General features: G+C 37.2%; 1 protein-coding gene across 1 annotated transcript in view; it reads left to right on the top strand.

Annotated features, from left to right (window-relative positions):
• sema3ab (sema domain, immunoglobulin domain (Ig), short basic domain, secreted, (semaphorin) 3Ab) overlaps positions 1-4061 on the top strand; it is a 311024-nt gene extending 306963 nt beyond the window's left edge. Inside the window, exon 18 of the mRNA XM_039761470.1 lies at positions 1728-4061. Coding sequence (XP_039617404.1) covers positions 1728-2183 — 456 coding nt within the window. The 3' untranslated portion in view covers positions 2184-4061. The remainder of the gene's footprint in view (positions 1-1727) is intronic.
• The last annotated feature ends 16698 nt before the right edge of the window (positions 4062-20759 follow it).

The following is a 20759-nucleotide window of genomic DNA, read 5'->3' as shown; positions in this document are numbered from 1 at the left end:
ATCTGATGATGACTCCTGGTAGTATTTTGAAAGCTTAGAAATAGATAACTATTTTAAGATACATGACTTATTTTCTCCCTTTGTGGATTTCTAGCTACAAATATGCAAACCATATCAGAGATCTTTGCTTCTAAATATATATATACAGTGTATATATATATATATATATATATATATATATATATATATATATATATATATATATATATATATATATATATATATACAGTATGTGTGTGTGTATGTGTGTGTAAAATATGTTTAGACCATAGACTCAAATGGAGTATGTAAGAAAAAGAAAATGGAAACTACTTAGTGGGTGAAGATAATTAACAAAGTTGAATTACATAAGCAATACAAGAGAGTAATATAGAACAGCTTCAGAAGTATCTCTAACAAGAGTGTGCTATGCTAAAATACTGAGCCTTCAGCTTTGATTTCAATATTGACATGGAGGAGACTCCTCTAAGAGTGGGTGCTCCGTAACTAAAAGCTCTGCCTCCTAGATTAGCTGTATTTATCCTTAGATCCTATAGGAATATTAAAGATACCTGTATCTTGATATTGAAATGTATGCTTCAGAATGTAGACCCTGCGTTATCTTCCACTATGTATTATCAAAGGTCAAAGGCTTAGACTGCAGTCAGTGAAATGTTCAGATACACCATATTTTTATATACTGTAGTATCAACTTCATTGTCTTAAGAATCTGTAGTCAATCTGTCAGCAATGGATGCAAGACAGAAAGCAGCTTGGGATAGGATGTAGCAGATCTGTTACCCATAGTCATTTTATGATCCTTATAATATGTTTGTATGTCCTTTGTTGGCAGTTTTAAGAATGATAACAATGGTCATGTGTATAAAGAATCTGTCCACATTTGCAGAAGTATAGTATAACGGTTTTTCTTGTCATAAAAATGCCATATTTAATGAAGTATTATCACATTATGAGCTCACCCCAGTCTTAAACACTTTTAAAACTGCAGTTCATTCAAGAAAAATGTTTGTTGAAAAAAAGACAACTGATTATTAAATCAGTTTCATTTTTGTTAAAGATTTCCAGTCTTGCATGTATCTATATTGGCACCATTCAGTTCAAGCTCTTTATAACAATCAATGCTGTGTATTTTAATGACTATTAAACACAATTACTGGCAATAATTAAGTTCCTAAAATGGCCATTTGTGTTCAGTGGGTACCATCTGATCCCTGCATAAGGGACAGATGAATATTCACGAAATGGAACAATAACAAACTGCTTGGGTTCGGGATGTCACTGCTAAGCATAAATACATATGTATTGTATATATAGTAAGTGTGTTTGTTTAAAGAAAGTTATGTTATCTACCATTCATGAGTAACTTTTTAAATACATTTTTCACATTTTTTTTCAATGATCCTGTCCCAATTCATAGGACTTAGTAATGGGTGATTAAACAAAGAACTTTCTAAATCACTGCTAGAAATATCTAAAATGTAGTGTTTATATAAGATAATGAGCTGTAACAGATAAAAACATGCTTTGTAATAAAGTTTCAAGGTCTGGTGGATATGTTATGAGCCAAACAATCTGACATAGGCTATGCTTCATTGTTTCTTTTTTTAAATTCACACATATGTTCATTTTAAAATAGACTGTCCACAGGTTCCATGCAAAACCAGAGAATGTATACTTAATTAGTCGGATGTTCCAGGACACTAACATATATAATTTTGAAATTTCAGATACACGCAAATGAGAAATTTATAAGAACAGATCAAGGCCTCCTCATCCGCAGCCTGCATAAGAAAGATTCTGGAATCTACTTCTGTCATGCTGTAGAACATGGATTCATCCAGACCTTATTAAAAGTTACCCTGGATGTTATTGACTCAGAGCATCTGGAAGAACTTTTACATAAAGACGAAGATGGAGAAGGAGCCAAACCAAAAGAAGGCCATGCAATTATTCCTCCAAACCAGAAAGTTTGGTACCGGGATTTCATGTCCCTTATTAACCATCCCAACTTTAACACTATGGATGAGTTTTGTGAGCAAGTGTGGAAAAGAGACCGCAAGCAGCGTAAACAAAAATCAGGCAATACCCAAGTTAATGCAAACAAATGGAAACACATTCAGGAAAATAAGAAAGGCAGAAACAGGAGGACCCATGAACTCGAGAGGGCGCCAAGAAGTGTCTGATTATGGAATGGCATTTTGCAGACTTTTTCCAAAAGGACTCTTACAGACACTTCCCTGGAAACAAACGCAATATGCTCTTCTAGTTCATTGCATTGAAGATGTTTACAATAGTTTAATGGTAATAATTGACTGAACCATGACACGCTAGTACTTTATGACTGTTCTTTGATGTGCAAGAATAAAAACTGACACTTGAACTAGACTTCTTGTAAATACAAGTCTCAAGAAATATACTGTATTTGACATTTATCTGGAGTTTTAGTCTAGTTGTTTTAATAAGTTGGTATGGTTGATTCCAAGAAACTTAAAATCAATTGCATTTTAAAACCAAGGGTGTTAATACTTAACACAACAGAATACTGAACTAAAAAAAGATGATGTGAAATATGAAAGGTGATTTAATGCACAGAATTTATGGTTACAGTTAAATAAATCTGTGTTGCTCATCCGAGAAGAGAAAATACAGTTTGGAATAACTGAAGATTATTATTTTAAAAGGACTAAGCACGAAACCATAATTAATTGCTATCGCTTGGATGAAAAGTATAAATATTTGATTACACTGTAATTTGTACTAATTTTGTCACTTAGTGTAAGATATTTGGACTAATGGCAAAACATCAACTTTTGTTTCTACACGTCGTTTGACAATTTAACTATGAAAGCTAACAAAATTCTCTTTTTGCTATTTATATTTTACCATGAAATTAACATTGCCCTGACTGACTTTTATTAACAATTCTGGAATAAGCCCTTCCAACACTGATAAATATTTAAACTTGATGTGCTATTTTATTTGTAGTCAATAGACTTCTACCTAAAATGTGTGTTAAATGTATATCTTTCCACTTTCAAAAACTACTGCACCCACAGGGTTAAAAAGCTACATTGTATTCCTTAGTAGATTAAGTTCTAAATTATTTCCAACTTATCTCTTTAGCGTTCTCATCCTTATATGCAGTAATGTTACGTGTATTATGGTGTCAAAGAAACATATGAATTTAAGTTATCTGACTCAAAGCAACAGACATAGTTTCATTTCATGGAACCAAAAAACACATTTTTAATTTATTATACTTGTAAGATATGTAAACCAACATTTCTTTTGCTTTGAGTGATCTCACACACGCAGATGCATCAACAGAATTATGGTGATGTTATAAAATCAGGAAGTTGGACCAACAAACAATGCACGGCAAGGTTTGAAACATATACTCTTACGATAATAAAGGGTGTGATCTAATGTTATCTGTTATAAATTTATAATTCAGCTTTTAACACGTTTTGCAATAAATGTCAGAAATGCAGCCTGTCCAGGGCTTATTGTGTTCATTAAACTAAATTTTGTATTCTAAAGGTAACTGCAGCCAAAAGTATCAGTTCTGTTTGATTATCTTTGGTGCATGGATTGGCTAAGGTATTGTCAAAATGATTTAAAGCTAACAGAGAAATGTATATTGGTTACTACAGAAAAGATAAATGTGGCACATTTTCTTTTTATTCTTTCATGGAAGTTACAATATATCAATTAAAAAGAATTACCAACACCTACCATGATTACTGTGCATCTTGATAAGTTACATTTGTAATGTTAGCCACAATAACATTAATGTAACTTGGTGAAAAATGCATGTGTATAAAATTAATGAGGCATGGACAAATGTAAAACAGATTATTTGAATTAATTAAGGCAAGTTAATATTTAAAACTTGCCAATGTAAAATACTAAGTGGGTTTTAAAATGGAGGTTTTAACCTTCACCTTTCCATTTGTGGACAACCAGGGCATGCACCCTTGTTCAAAGTGTGTTTGCTACTGCAAAGTACTTCTCACTGTCTTCCCTGTTTAAGTTAATTTCTGAATCATTCTTGATCTGCACTGGCATGATCAAAATACACCATTTAAACATTTGTATGTGCCTTCCTAATGATGCATGTCCTTAAGAATGATGCATTGACTAAATTCAATCAAACAGCCATATGACAAGAAGACTAAACAAATTGAAATTTAAATGCTTCGTTTCCATTTCATTCAAAATCTAATTAAGATTATGTTTATATCATATACTAACCACAACAGCAAAATTAATATTTTCTACATAACTTAAGGTTAACAAATTGCAATTACAATGAGATTAAAAACATACATTTAATTGTGAAATAGTAGCTACCATATATATATATATATATATATATATATATATATATATATATATATATATATATATATATATATATATATATATAGATGGTAGATAATGTTATGAAAATAAGCAAGCCCTAATATAGTGGCAATAAATTCATTAAATGAATCAGTCATGACGTCTGAAAAAGTCACTGTGCATGCATGTGAATGCTCTTTTTACTGAGTCTAATATTGTTTGTATATTATTTAGTAACAATTAATGTTATGTGTGTAATAGATCTATGTTTTGCTACATGCTGTTCACATTAACCTTATAATAAGGTGTATATATTTTTCCTTAGATAAATGAATGGTACAACATAGATCACCAATGTCTATAGGTACTCTGTTTCAGCCCATTTTATTTTTTTTATAAACTCATACACAACCATCTTCCACAATTCCCACCTTGAATTTTAGAAATTTATTTAATATTTTAATGCAACACAGATACTCTACATCAGATCGCATGAATGTTTGTTAAAGAGCAATGAACTTACTTGACTGTATTGCTCATTGCATTAAGATGGTCTCTATGAAACTGGATGGAATTATAATGATACTGCTGCTGTAAATTATTCATTTTTGGCATGTATTCTGTTGTTAAATAAACATTTCTTTAAAACACGTGGGTTTGACTATGTTGTGCTTAAAAAAAGTTTGTTTTTTTTTTTAAATAAATTACAGATGACAATTTAAGACAACTCGTTCATTCAGTGTTGATATTACAGAATATTGTGAATTTAATTTTTGTTTTTATTTGTTCTATTACATTACATGCAATATTCTGCCAATGTTAATATACTTTAAACCGTATGGGTTGGTTAAATATGGCTTTATAAAAATTAAAAACTCATGCACTGAATGATTTTCATAAATAATGGCTGCTAATGTAAGAATTAAAGAACAGAAAAGGAACAATGGTCTGTTATCCTTGCAAGTCAGCATTTACTCCTAGCAAGACAAAAGACTCTAGTCGGCAGTCTATGGAAAGGCTTGCAAAAGGTTATTTTAACTAACTATCCCTACAGAGACTGGACATAGACATCTCCCAATGATGACTAGCCCTTGGCACAAAGAAATATAATGATGCCATAACCAACAAATTGAAAGGAGGAATTAAGCTACAAGTCAGGAGCCCAAAGCCTTGGCTGTTATCTTAGCAAAAGCAATCCAATTTATTAAAAAGGGTCAGTATTTAAAAATGCTGTAAAGTACAATGGAGAGGCATGCACTGCAATGATTGCCACCTGCAAAACTACAGATTATGCTGAAGCTGCAGGAGCAATACAACTGTCCATTGTGTAACTTAACAAATAAGTACAAATAATATAACATAATAATAATAAAAAAAAACCTCAGATGATACATGCACCTGACAAACATCCATCCAGAGGGCCCACTGTCACACACTCAGTTACAATCACTCATGCCAGGCCAGTTTTGACTCCCAATCTTTGTACTGTCTTCACGTAGAAACATCCTTAGAAACCAGTTTTAAAGAACACTACATATGCTATACCTTTTACATTAAACATGCCCACTGAGCTAATATCTCTGTGTCACTAATAAGAAATGAAAACAAATGCTGTGTAGTCTGTTGTTTCTGATCTGAGTTGTAGTCATTTCTTCATTAATCTGCTCGCTGCTCACCAAATCTTTCTCTTTTTGTTTAACAAGTAGCCTCTTATAGGTCACCGTATGACAAACTTTTTGAAGTCAAGGTATATACAAGGGATGTTCAAAAAGTTTACACATTTTTTTTAACTCTATTTATTAAGAATTTCAAAAACAAATTTACATCACTTATCTACATAGTCACCTTCATTTGCGATGCAATTTTCCCAGCGTCGTACCAACTTTTTAATGCCCAATTACTACTGCTCTCGCCTTCACCGTTTCCAACGAAAATATAAAAGTGTAGAAACGTTTTGTTTGTCCCTCGTAATTATGCAATCCAATATAATCAAACATTTTTGTTGCTTGCTTGATTATAAAACTCCAGCACATTAACATGTAAACAAATGATGACTGTCTGCTTGCATACCTCTACTGGATCTTGTCTTTTTAGAATTTCTTTCATTAATTTACCTGTAACTTAAATTTACCTAACCAGCTTGTGCTAACTTAAATTAGCTATATCATCTTTTAAAATAACAGAACAACATTTTTCTCTATTGTGACTCCAAAAAAATACACATAGATAGATAGATAGATAGATAGATAGATAGATAGATAGATAGATAGATAGATAGATACTTTATTAATCCCAAGGGGAAATTCACATTCACATTCAGGCATTTGTATAATCGTACATTTCTATGAGCACATTTTAGAACATGCTTTCCTCTCCAGTACATCTATTTGTTGTCAACCTGTTTTAAATTTACCAACACTATGTGCTGTACAGTTTCAGCATTTCTTTACCATTGTTGGTTTAAGCTCTATGTTGCCTCCTCTCTGCTGAAAACCTCAAGAGAAATGGCCACTGTTTTTATTTCATATGTATTTCACGCTACAGTAGTACATGTTTAGCTGCTCCCTGACCATTACACTCTCGCACTATACTTTTGAAAGTACTTCTGAGTTATCATTGGCATCAAAATTAAAATTTGTACATTTACATTATAAGAAATTATATTTTCCAGTTAACTTTTGGCTTTCTTATTTCCTTTGTAAATGTTGCTCTAATGTTTTTATAAATCTTACACATAGAACTTTATCAAACAGACATACCTTTTCATCATTATTTTCTTCTTAACTCCACACAAATCCATTTTCTTGTATCTTTCATTGTATGATGTACAGATTCCACTCAGCTTATAGAAGAAGTGACCACTGTATGGTTATTCTAAAATTACACTTTTGCTCAGTATTTCAACTACTACTACTACTAAATAACATTTGTTTAGTTTAATGTACTTTCCTTCCTGCTGCAATACTGAGATCTCATCAAAACAAATTTCCTTTAAATAAAATAAGGTGTCTTTCCCATCTTTATGCATGTTTCCCCATTAGGAGACCAGTTTGGATTGAAAAAGCACAATCTGTGAATTAAAGGTTGGAGAAAACAGAATCAGTATATTATGCATTATTATAATATTTCATAGCAGGTCAGTCACAGGAACTTGTCATGTCAATAAGATAAACTTCAACACAAGTGATACTAGTGCATCACATAGGATAGATAACAGGGAGTCATGGACACCATGGATTTACTGTTGGTTTCTGGTAAGTTCTTTGCAATCACCTTCCAACTCAGGCTAAATAAAATATAATAAATAATAACTATGCCAGTGCTTTTTAATCAGACTGGAAATGTACGGATAACAGTGAGTGCTGCTACAAAGACTCTACTGATACACATATTTGTTTGTTTGTTCTAATCCACAGGAAGTATTTAGACTTATGAAATATGGATACCTTAGTTAAGGCTCAGGAATCAATAAGAACATGTCAAGTATTCAACCATGTGGTTTCTGGTTTCAGCATCAAAACTTTGAGCCTATGCCATTTACTTTGTTGATTCATCTCCAGGAGAAGGATCTGATTTACCTCGATGCAGATGCAGTAGGTAGGATCTGACGTGATGGCAGTAGAATATGATTAGCTGTGCATTCAGCCTTACCTCAAATGCTCCTCAGACATACCATGTACATACTTTAACACTTTGAGGGCTGAATATTTTTTCCAAAAAACTCTGAAAAGCACACGATACACTGGCTTCACACATAAAATCGACATAAAACGTATGTTTCTTCGTACTGTGGCTGCTGTTGGCATCTGTTCAGGATCTCTGGTGGCAGTGGCTGCAAAGTGGCGGCTCAACGGTCAGCAGGAATGTGCGGCGGGCCGGCTACCTCTCTGTCTTCGCACAGCAGGTGGGCGACAGTGGCAGTCATAGTGTGACCCAATATGATTTGTACCTCTCATCATCATAAAGGGTGTTCCTCCTAGGCGAACGCTGCTGTAGGCGTATCAGCTACACAAACATGTTCAGCACCACAATCAGCTGGGGGCCAATAGGCTGATGCTGGTACCTCACTTTTGTTTTCAATATCCATCTCCAGATCACTCGCATCAAACTCAGAGTCCAAAAAGTCAGAGTGCGATTCAACGACAATCTGTAAAATCTCCATGGAGTATTTTGCTTTGCAAATTTTCTTTAGTTTCCCCAGATGTTGATGCCATTTTAAAGGCTGTTTGCTCTTCGCCACTCATTCACACGCAGGGAATCAAGGTTAAAAACTAAAACATAAGGGTGAGTTTTGTCATAGTTTATAGCAGATTACCGTCTTCTACCCCTGAATTTTGACAAAAGTCAACATCAGCCCTGAAAGAGTTAAACTGTTCAGGCAATCTTGTCAAGCTGAACAGTGCATACTGGGCAATTTGGGGAACAAAGCAGTGGTTTGTGTCTTTTTTTTAATACTTTTCACTCACGTAGCTTTGACTCACAGAGAATTAACCTTGAGCTTTGATAGCAATGTCTGAAATATTTTCCTGCGCTCTGAGAAACTACAAAAGTTAATGTTAATATACTCTGGTAGCAGTGTGTGTTTGCTCATTTTTGGATGAGATGGATGAGTCCTATGCTGTTGTAAAATGAAACACTTTTCAGTGGAGCCAAGCTTCCCCTTCCACCCCCACTGCTAAAGAGTTCTCTATCTGTCTGTTGCTGTATCTTCGTTTAGCCTGAGAACACATAACTGGCAAGAAAAGGAGACTCCTGGGAGTGGAATGGTCACCAGCATCTTGTAACTTCTGCTTGGATTGAGCGAAGAGTTAAGGCACCCAGGTTTTATGATACTTTGAATCACTATATATTTCTTGTTAATGGCTTTGATACAAATAAATATAATTTTCAAGCAAAAGCTTAATGGTCAGTGCCTTTGTCCGATTCTAATTGGCGACTCAAGAGCTAGATTGTGCATTCTTTGTGTAGCTGTGGTCCCTTAAACTGGACTGAAGTAAAAATTTGGAAGTGAAGACAGTCCCAGTCAAGAGGCAGCCCACGATAGAGGCCCCTAGGGTCAAGTATGGGGGGAACACTTAGAACAAAGGCATAGGTAAGAAGTTCCAGGTAACATTTGTGTGTCTCGTTTTGCCATTTCTTCCCATCCTCCATCAAGAAAAGAAGTTAAGAGTTTAGTTGGTATCTTTTGTGTTAGGTGATCTGATAACACAATAAAACATCTGTACATCAGAAAAAAAATTGATAAATAAGACCCATGTTTTAAAATAAAGCTTGTGAATTAATATAATGTATCACACCAAAGTGTTAAATAAGGCATTGGATTTAAAGTAACAGTTGTAAATAAAAAAATACTTTTAGTTTTGAAGCCTGTTTTGTTATGTCACAAGAATGACAAATGGACATTATAAAGGTTTGGGGCAGCCACCCATATAATATACAAAAAGTTATTTATAGATAGTGAGTCCAAAACAGAACTGCTGGTAGTGAATCAAGAGGCCAGTAAATGCCAGTGTAGGAAGGACATCATCAGGGCTGGACGCGGAAGTGATGTCATCAGAGGCAGGGCTGGAAGTGACATCATCAGAGCATGGGATTGGAAGTGACATCATTGGCAGCGTCGTAACCAGAATTGATGTCATCAAAGGTGCCGGATCCCTGCTGCACACCCTGCTGCCCCCTGGTCGGAAGTGGAATTGCCATTATTCAGGCACTTTAGTTTACTCCTACTTGCACATGTGTGACAGTTAACAACTTGTTTTTAGATATTGGTCTTCCTGTCAATGCAAGCTTTTTAAAAATCAGACATGTCTCCATCTGTGCATTCCAGGAAGATGTAGAAGTAACAAGCCTAGATTAAATATGCCAGATCATTAAAATGAATGAGATAGATTCGGAATTTTCAGCTTAACCTGTAAAATGAAAGGTGATGAAACTGAAAGCGTTCCTTGGTGCTGTGTTATGAATGTGGATGGTGCTGATAGTATTTCAAATAAAAAACAAATTGAAAAAGATGGAGGCAATAAGCTGTGTTGGATCATTTAGTTCTATAACTACAGTCCATCAACCACCGGCCCCTACATAAATCCCATAAGATGAAGAACAGCGGCCCTCTAAATCCCAAGCTAGTAAAGAGATGCATATGTGATCAGAGATGTGGCATAACAACAGAAGAATTGTAAAATAATATTCAGAGTTCTGTTAAATGCCCAACAATGTCTGAATAATCTATGTTTAAGTTAGCGATGTAGATGTAATAAAGACAAAGTAATATTAAACCAAAGCCCATCTGCTATAAACAATGTTAGACTGAAGCTTTCCAGCTTCTTGCTCATGTCATGGAGCCTCACTGTAGCTACATTAGAGAAAATGTCTGTTGTCAGGTTCAGTTTTTCTTTCTTTCTTTTTGCTTTGCTAAGATGTTTTTTCTGCATGAGTTTAAAAAAAAACAGTTATAGCTGTATATATAGCTTAAATTAATAAGAGACCTGTTGGCTGTCTAACACTGGAACTCGCTTCCTCTGCTTGGTAGAATAAGTGATTGGAGATGTAATAAGAGCTTTAGCCCAATTAAAGATGCTAATCCACATTTTACAAGATGGATTGTTTTGATTCAGTTGTATGCCTTCCAGGATGAATATTGTTCTGGAAAGATCACGTAAATGTCAACGTCTTGTCACATCTACTGCCACTTGACAGGAGGCAGAATGTCAAATGGTTACCAGCATACACAGCCCATCAGGAGACAAATTATTAACTGATTGTAGCACAACGCTTTGATGGAACCTACTGAGTTTTGCTTTTAAAGGGTTAAAGCCATTCTAGAACCTAACTAAATTAAGTTTTAATTTAATAAACCCTCAATTTGTTAATGATTTTCTATGTCTTCATTTTGTTTACTTTCATATTTGTCATTTTTCTTATCCAGGTTCCTTTAACTATGAACATTGATTATGCCACTAAATGTTATTCTTGTTGTTTGGGTATCATGGCATCTTAAATTTGTCTCTCCTGTTCATCCACCTTATCTTTCAGCTGCTATATGCCTCCATTATAACAGGACAGCTGCGACATTAGATATAAAGAAGCTAGAAACTTAAATAGAACTCCTAGAGGTTGGCAAGTTCAAAAACTAAGTTTAAGTTGCTTCAAGACTCAGCCTTGGGTAGGGAGGAGAGAAACCTCTGAGTTTCATTTCTTGAATAGTTTTGTGAGATTAACACTAAAATGTGTTTCTCAAAACAAATTAAATGCAAAACTCATTAAAAAAGAGTTTTAAAAGGTTTTTAAAGGTTTTTTTTCTAGTAAAGGAAAGCAAGGAACCTTGGTTTGTCGAAACATTGTACCCATTTTTGAACAAAAAAAAGTGTCTGTGACGGTGCAGGTCCTGCTCCATGCTCCCTCTTTTAGCTCTGGAAGCCTCCTGAACCCAACTCCATGAGTAATGTAACCGAATGAGCTGTGCAAATGGGGACAAATCACACTTGTACTAGGGGGATGGTGTAAAAGTGCTTTTATTAAAACAAACCAAAACCAAACAAAACCAAAACAGTGTCCATAGTGCAGTGCTTCAAACGTTAATAAATAACCCCATTAAGAACAATAGTGGAGGTTAACATGTCAATAAATAATTCCTTTAAAAACGAGGTTAAAATACTGAAAGGAGTGTTTAAAATCTTTCATTCCCTATGAGTTGTCATATGAGGATAATTCACTGATGAGGCCAGAGGATGGTGGAAAAAGTGCTCAAGTGCTTTTATTAAAAACCAGTCAAAAAGTAAAATCAACAAAAGTGTCAATGGTGTGGTGTTCTAAAAAACAGTACATATATAAATCCTTAAAAATCATTATGAAAAGTAAGGATAAATAAATCCGTTAAAAATCCTAGGTTAAAATGTAGACTAACTCCTCCTGATCTCAGCCCACCTCCATCTCATTCTCCTGGCTCACCCATTGCTTGCGTTCCCGGCGGAGACTCAGCAGCCACGAGCTTCTTTTGGCCGACCTCCATCTTGGCTCTTTTCTTTTCTCCTTTTCTTTGATTCCCCCTTCTTTTTTTGTGCTGACCCATATATATATATATATATATATATATATATATATATATATATATATGTCGTGGATGCCAGGGGCAATGACCCGGCTGGGATGCCTTGAAGACGGAAGTGGGCGTGCGCCCATCTGGGACCACGTGGGGGCTGCCTTCCTGGTTGCTTTGGGGGCCACGGGTACAGGGCATGGAAGCCCAACCCTGTAGGGGCCCGTGGTCACCACCAGGAGGCGCCCCAGTGCCTTGGGGACCTGTTGCCCCAGCACTTCCGCCACACCAGGAAGTGCTGGGGGAAGACTTTGGGAGACACCCGGGGAGCTGCCGGGAGGACAGCCGGTACTTCCGCCACGCTGGGGCGTGGCCAAGTGAGGAATGCCGGGAACACCTGGTGCTCATCCGGGGACTGTATAAAAGGGGCCGTCTCCATTCATTCAGCGCTGGAGTCGGGAGGAGGCAGGACGAAGCACAGAGGAGGTGTGGAGGCGGCCCGAAGAGAGGCATTGTGGCCAGGACTGAGTGTATTGGGGTGTTTTGTGCACTATTGGGTCTTAGTGACCATTATTTGGGTCTGTGTGACCAGTGAACTTATTTGTAAATATTGAAAATAAACGTGTGGTGGTTGAGTAACAACATGTCCGCCTGTCTGTGTCTGGGTCGAGTCCACAATATATATATATATACTAGCAAAATACCCGCGCTTCGCAGCAGAGAAGAAGTGTGTTAAAGAAGTTATGAAAAAGAAAAGGAAACATTTTAAAAATAACATAACGTTTGCTTTCTATTCGTTTGCATAAGCACGGTCCTTCACCAGCAATTATTTAATGTTAGCTCATACCCGGCACTTAAAAGATTCTGTCGCACTTTTGTTGTCTTTAACAGCAATTTTAACTCCGTTACAAAGTGATCCAAAGTCTCATTTATACCTCGTGTCTTCTCATTAAACTAGTATCTTGCGAATATCGTATTCGTCGTAGGCATGACAAACGCCAGTGGCAGCGTGTCTATAAACTTAATTTAAACTTACGGTTTACACCATGCTCTGTTTCAGCAGTAGCTGCACTTATGAATATGCTTGTATGCGTCACTCGCTTCATATTCTTTTGCTGCCTTCTCAATTGTGTAATGCGTTTTTTGTTCAGTGCTCTTTGGAGCTCTTCCTTGTTCTCTATGTACTGCGTTCACAGTCAGTTCACGCTAGCCGCTCTCTTGTGTGATCTTGCGATGTCCACGGCTTTATTTAATGTTAGCTAAGACCCGGCACTTAAAAGTTTCTCCAGCACTTTCGCTGACTTTGTGCCAAACACTAGAACATCTCATCTTCGTTTGCATAAGCGCAGTCCTTCACCCGCGAATATTTACCTTATATGGGCAGGCACTCAATTACGTGGGACGCGTGATGATGCGGGACGCAACTCCACCTCACACAGCGACCGAGCTGCATTCTATGGCCGTATATATGGTCGAAAGTAGGTTCCAGTAATGACCGTTACGCATAGAATTACGAAATGAAACCTGCCTAACTTTTGTAAGTAAGCTGTAAGGAATGAGCCTGCCAAATTTCAGCCTTCCATCTACATGGGAAGTTGGAGAATTAGTTGATGAATGAGTCAGTGAGTGAGTGATTGAGTCAGTCAGTCAGTGAGGGCTTTGCCTTTTATTAGTATAGATATATACACTCCTGTCTCCATGGGCCTTAATCACACGCTGCAGGAAGCCAATGAAGCAATTGAGAACGATCGCCCCTGCACATGCAGGTGCAACTTGCTCCAACTACCTCATTAACTCTCTGCAGTCGTGCAATTGCACCCACGAAGAGTGACACGGCTTTATGGATTTGAAACTGGCCTGTCTTTTTTTTTTTTTTGAAACTGCGGACCTGCTACACCACAAAGTGAATATGCAGTATTATACTGTCAGTGTACAGTATATCTTGTCACTGTAAGTAGTTTGCCCTGTTCAAACACACATTACCTACTGTAGGCATTGGCTTCAAAAGCTTTGTTGTGAAAAAGTGACATTTGGAACTTTGTGTTATTTGTGCATCTTTATTTTGTAAAGATGTTATTTATTTGTACTCATTTTTTTATTTTATTATTTGGAAATAGCAGAATTTGCACATAATTTTAGATTTTTGACTGTCTTATTACAACATTTCTAAAAAATAAATCATTTATTATATTCAAACAGTTACTCAGTACTTGAGTAGTCTTTTCACCAAATACTTTTTTACACTTACTTGAGTAATTTTTTGGATGACTACTTTTTACTTTTACTTGAGTAATATTATTTTGAAGTAACGGTACTCTTACTTGAGTACAATTTTTGGCTACTCTACCCACCTCTTAGCACGTATTTACATATTATGACAATATCATTTTTAAGATGAAATGCAGCAAAATATGTTTATCATATTATACAGATACAACTTTAACTTTATTTAAATAATCTATATTGTTAATAATTAAACATGTGTCACAGCGCTAGCTAGTTCAGGGATTGTTCCTGCCTGCTGGGGCTGGCACAACACTGGAAGGATAGATGGATATGTGGTGTTATGGGTCCACAGCTCGTTGAGCAAAGGCCATTTTTAAATAATCACCGCACCCGAGGCGGCTTCGTGAGGGGGGGCGATGTTGTAGCGAGCCGCGGGACAGTCATCGATGTGGGCGTTTCTCACCGTGTGCACAGGTGAGGAACTGCCCACATTCGTGATTGCTCCCGTGGCTAATGCTACAGCTGTGATGGCCCCTCACGTTATAAAAAAGAAGCGCAAGTTGTTGAAGGGGGTGGAAAGGAAAAAAATGGAGAGAGGAGAAAGGAGATGAGGAAAGAGGACGGAGGTTACAGGGAGCGAGGAAGCATGCGGTGCAAGAGAGACGGACAGGCGGTGCGTGCGTGTGGTGAGCGCACGATCGAGGGCAGCTGTAAGGAAGCTGGGTGTTTGGCCAACACCCAGACGTTTGAGTTGATGTTGTTCCCGCTGAGTGACCAGGTAGCGGGAGTGCCTAGAGGAAAGCGACGAGCCGCAGAAGGCCGCGGAAAGGCAGTGGAAGTCGGGAGGCTTGGTGGTGGAGTCCCCAATGTGTGCGTCCTGGTCATTGGTGGACATCAAGTCTCGGGGACTGGGATGAGTGCCAGACCGAAGCCAGGGATTGGGAGGTCTCCAGTCTCGCGTGTGTTGTAGGAGGGCAGCTGCAGAGAGCGTCTTGCCTGCTGCTAAGCCCAAACGGGATAAGCAGGTGAGACGCTAACAGAAACGCTAATAAACGATGCACCGGATTTGTTGTTGTTTTTAAAGACAGCTTCCATGAGAAGATTCTAACCTCTGGTTTTAAAGGATTGTGTTTTTTTTCTAGTGTTTTAACCTCCACGTGTTCTTTTTATGGATTATTTATTTAATGAAGAACTTTTGAATGGACTGCACTATTTATGGAACACTGTTTGTTTTGTTGGATTTTTAATAAAAGCACTTTTGCACCTTTTGTATACCTTCCCCTTGCTCAGTAATTTGCCTCCATTGACTAGCTCACTCGGTTTCATTATCGACGGTGTTGGGTTCAAGGGTTCCCAAAATCAGATGGGAGTGTGGAGCCAGAACCCACATCGTCACAGGATAGAATGATTAAACATGTACTACAAACATATTTCAATGTTCCTTAAAGGTTTTGAAGAATCTGCGTTCTAAGCTTACAGATGACTTAACGTCTATTACAGAGCTGATTGTGTGGTGATTGGGTATTTGGAAAAAGAAAAGTAAAGACAGGAATATGGGGTTAGTACATTTAAAAGAGACAGTACTGCTGCAATAAATTATTTCATCGAAGGTCGCGCACGTTAAACTTAATGGCATATTCAAAGAGATGTAATCCTGGGAGGAGTCTGGGGAGTGGCAGCAGGTGCGTGCACATGCGTTACTTTTCACGCTGACTCGGATTTATGGGGCAGAAGAACATGGAAGTTGGCGAACACACAGATTTATGCATCTGGATTTTTTTGTGCGTACGAACATTTCCACTTTTGTCCTTACACTATATTTTAGTGTGAATTGTATGCACTGCGTTATGCATGAGGCCCCTGAACTCTGAACAAATCCAAATCATATTATGTGATATCATCTAGTGTTGAATTCTGCTCTGTACCTGTAATATTTCTATTGTACTATTATATTGTATTGAAGAATACTTGTGTTCTGTTCTTTGTATTGTATTGTAGTTACCCCCTTTTTGACACTCACTGCACACCCAAACTACCTGGGAACTGCCTTTCCAAGTTTTCTTCCATTTTTTGGGGGAGTTTTTACTTGTTTTCTTAGAGAGTCAGGGCTGGGGGGCTGTCAAAAGGCAGGGCCTGTTAAAGTCCATTGCAGCACTCCTTGTGTGATTTTGGGCTATACAAAAATAAATTGTATTGTATTGTATCCATCAATCCATCCACCCTCTTCCGCTTATCTAAGGTCAGGTCGCGGGGGCAGCAGCTTGAGCAGAGATGCCCAGACTTCCCTCTCCCCGGCCACTTCTTCTAGCTCTTCCGGGAGAATCCCGAGGCACTCCCAGGCCAGCCGGGAAACATAGTCCCTCCAGCGTGTCTTGGGTCTTCCCCGGGGCCTCCTCCCGGTTAGACGTGCCTGGAACACCTCACCATTGAGGCGTCCAGGAGGCATCCTGTTCAGATGCCCGAGCCACCTGATCTGACTACTCTCGATGCGGAGGAGTAGCAGCTCTACTCTGAGCCCCTCCTGGATGACTGAGCTTCTCACCCTATCTTTAAGGGTGTATTCTTTGAGAATGTCCACTAAGTCCAGTGCAAAAATCCCAAAGTTATAAAGGTTACTCCCTCTATCTTGCATAGAAGCAGGTTTTGAAAATTCTTGCAGAAAATCTTGAAATCTGTGGTTTGCAATAAGTACCATCTGTATGGCCTAAGCAGTACACAAGAGTGCAATTATTTGTATTACTTAATGTCTTCTTTTAGTGGCTCTCTCTTGTATGAAGGTGTGTACTAAAAAAAACTTCAATTTAACTAATAAAACATCTAGTTTGAAAAGCTGTATCCATTGCAACCTTTTCTGTCCTAGTTCAAAACACTGCATTAAGCAAAATACATAATAAATAACAAATGGCAATAAATCCTATAGTCTTGTCGGCAAGCCGTTCTTGAAGTTAAAATGTTAAATGCCGCAAAATGTGGTAATTTTGAATCACATACTGTACGTCATAAAGACTGTGCGAGATCTTATTGAATTAATAAGTACACAGTGTAGTGTGCATTAGCCACTCATATGCTACACTGAGTGGACAGGAAAATAAAAGCATAAATGACGTAATAGACAGCAGATTGGAAACAGGGGAACTAAGAGACTGTTCAGTAAACATAAAGCAGGTCATTTGAAAAAATAAATAACTGTTTAAAGATGGATAGCTAATACCAGCTGGATATCTTGAATCAACTTTTACTGTTGTAAGTATGTTTCAGATCATCTGGATGCCTGTAATTTCCACAAAAAATGCAATTATTTTATGTTGTATTCCAACCCAGTGGTTGCTTGCCAATGTGTATATATTTAAGCATTTTTCCTGATGGAATAAACGTATTCCTGCAGTTTGGCAGAAGTTTAAAGAGAGAGAAGATGATTATGAGCAAGCACTTAAACCTGTAGAGACATCTAAGCAAAAAAGTTCAAGTTAGGTATAATAAGAGTTACAGATGAGGAAGTGTTGTGTGGTAATCAAGTTTTAATAACCGCATTGTTAGAGCAAAGAATCTGATGAATTACAGTAATTAAAGCACAAAATCCATTTCCTACTTGCTCACTGTTGCAGACTTTGTATGTGATTCATTAAAAATTATAAAATGGTTAGTCAGATGCAAGTGAATACAGGAAAGCAAAGGACCATAATGTTTCTTGTGGTTGGTGTTCTTTTGCATTATTGACAGTTTGTTTTGACTCATTTATTTGACCTTAATGACTGTTTTTGTTGGGATAACAGTATGGTCACTTTACATAGGGCGGGAGGCTTAATACCCAAAACAGTGTCTCATTACAGTATTTAAAAGAAAATGATTCAGTAATGAGTATGCCCTGTTATGAACTGACACCATATTCAAGGTTTCCATCCACAGATTTGAACTAGATTAATAGAGCTGGATTATGGATAGATGAATGGACTTCTTTCAACAGCACTACTATAATGGATTGGACAGGTTTTCATCACTTGCTTTAGTGTCCTTTCTTTTATTTTGTTTTTTCATAAATTTGTTTGGGTTTTTTGTATATCTATATGTTCTTTCTTTTTGCATTGTAATTTGTTGATTAAAAATAATCTTGAATATTGTTAATTCTATTGAATAGCTTCCTTGTGCTTAATATATATGGTTAAGTTTACATTTGTGTGCACAGGAGGCCAGAAATTTGAGCACTTACAAAATTGTATGTAATGTACATTGTATGTATGTAATAAAGATATTGAGTTAATAAAGCTATTGTAATAACCATAGCCTGATTATCTTTTCCCATACAAACACCTGTAAACCTATTTGTGGCCACCCCTTCTTATACTTACATATATGTACTAGCCATCCCCTGTGGCTTTACCCGCGTATTAGTGAAACTGGACACAGAGGAGGGCCCATCCCAGCTCTCTACTCCTGACGTCACTCTTCCCTTTCCCCTTGACCCGCAGCCTCTGTCTCAGATTAGCGCGACTATATCACTTCTACAAGCGAACTATGATTCTTAGCTCAGTAAGAGAAGTCGCAAAATCAACTGGAATGTTCAAGCAAATTATAGAAAAAAAAAAGATCGAAATCCGCTAAGTAGTTCTCTTGTTCGCTAACTAAGCAGAGTTAAGGTTATGCCCTGAGACAACCCAATGAGTCCCCCTCGGATTTGCGCTAATAAATCAGTACCGCAAGCAAACTATGATACTTAGCGCGATGAGAAAGTCGCAAAATCAACAGAATGTTCAAGCAAATTGTAGAAAAAATCCCGATCAAAAATCCGTTAAGTAGTTCTCTTGTGAAAAGCACACAGACATACAAACGGGTCTAAAAAACTATAAGAAATTTTGTGCTTGGACCACGAAATTTTTAAAACCGTTTCTTATCGAGCACCTATGGGCCAAAGGTAACCTACATTCCAAATTTCAAGTTCCAGGTCCTCATGGATCGGGTGATTTTGTGATGAGTGAGTGAGTCAGTGGTATTTGGGTTTTATAGATATAGAACCAATGGGGACCTTAAAGGAGACCAAAAGGGACCTTGGAGGCCTATGTTCAGTGCTAGTTCTACTACTTTTTTTGTTCACCTCATTTTGAATTCCTATCTTTTTATAAGTGATTCTTACAATTTTTGATTCTTCTGGTCAGATATAATCTGTGACTTTTCTTGGACTTCATACTTGGCTTTGTTATTGTTTTGTTAGTCTCATTTTGAATGTTTTTGATCTTGTTTTGTTTTTAGTTTTTGTCAATATATTCTGTGGAAACCAGACCTACCTTTGTAGCACAGAAGCATTCCTTGGGCATGGCATCAAAATAAAGTCACATAAAATAGCATTTTTTGTTCTGCATAACACAATTCAGGGTTGAAGGCTTACTGCACTGAAAACTACTATGTACAGCATAGCTAACTGTGTGCACCCAAAAAGAAATACAGACCTTTTAGGAGCTCTTGAAATTTAAAAATACAAAAATAAAATCTGAAATACAGTGGAACCTCGGTTTGCGAGCATAATTCGTTCCAGAAACATGCTCGCAGTCCAAAGCACTCGTATATCAAAGTGAATTTCCCCATAAGAAATAATGGAAACTCAGATGATTCATTCCACAACCCAAAACTATTCATATAAAAATGATTAATACAAAATATAAAGTAAAAATACATAAAACAAATTAACCTGCACTTTACCTTTAAAAAGAATCATGGTTGGTGTGAGCGAATTTCTAAAGTCTTGTCGGATTCCACCCAACGGAACGACACGCGGAAGAGTGTCCCAAAGCAATTGCAGTCTCTCAGCGCTGTAGCAGTTCGCCGTATAAGCATATCCAAAAAGATCTGTAAGCACCTGCCGTCAATGGGTGATACAAAGAACATTATAAAGATCCCGCTACAATAAATAACCGCGCTGTTGCTGTTTCAAGCTGAATAAAGCTGGTGTTGTTAGAGTACTGAGACTCAGCTTCGTGTTTTGGGGCGCAATACGGGGACTCGCACTTCACAGCACACACGTGCGCACGCACACACACATACAGTCACAATGCTGTAGTAAACAGCATACGGTCGTACGGCTATTGACTATATGAGTGAGGCACGCAGACTTAGACGGAGAATAGGAGACGATTGCCCCCAAGAGAACAGAGAGAGAGAGAGA

This window comes from Polypterus senegalus, chromosome 8, assembly GCF_016835505.1.
Source record: "Polypterus senegalus isolate Bchr_013 chromosome 8, ASM1683550v1, whole genome shotgun sequence".
In the NCBI taxonomy this organism is placed as follows: domain Eukaryota; kingdom Metazoa; phylum Chordata; class Cladistia; order Polypteriformes; family Polypteridae; genus Polypterus; species Polypterus senegalus.
The sequence above is the reverse complement of the archived record's forward strand: the minus strand, read 5'-3'. Positions and strand labels throughout refer to the sequence as shown.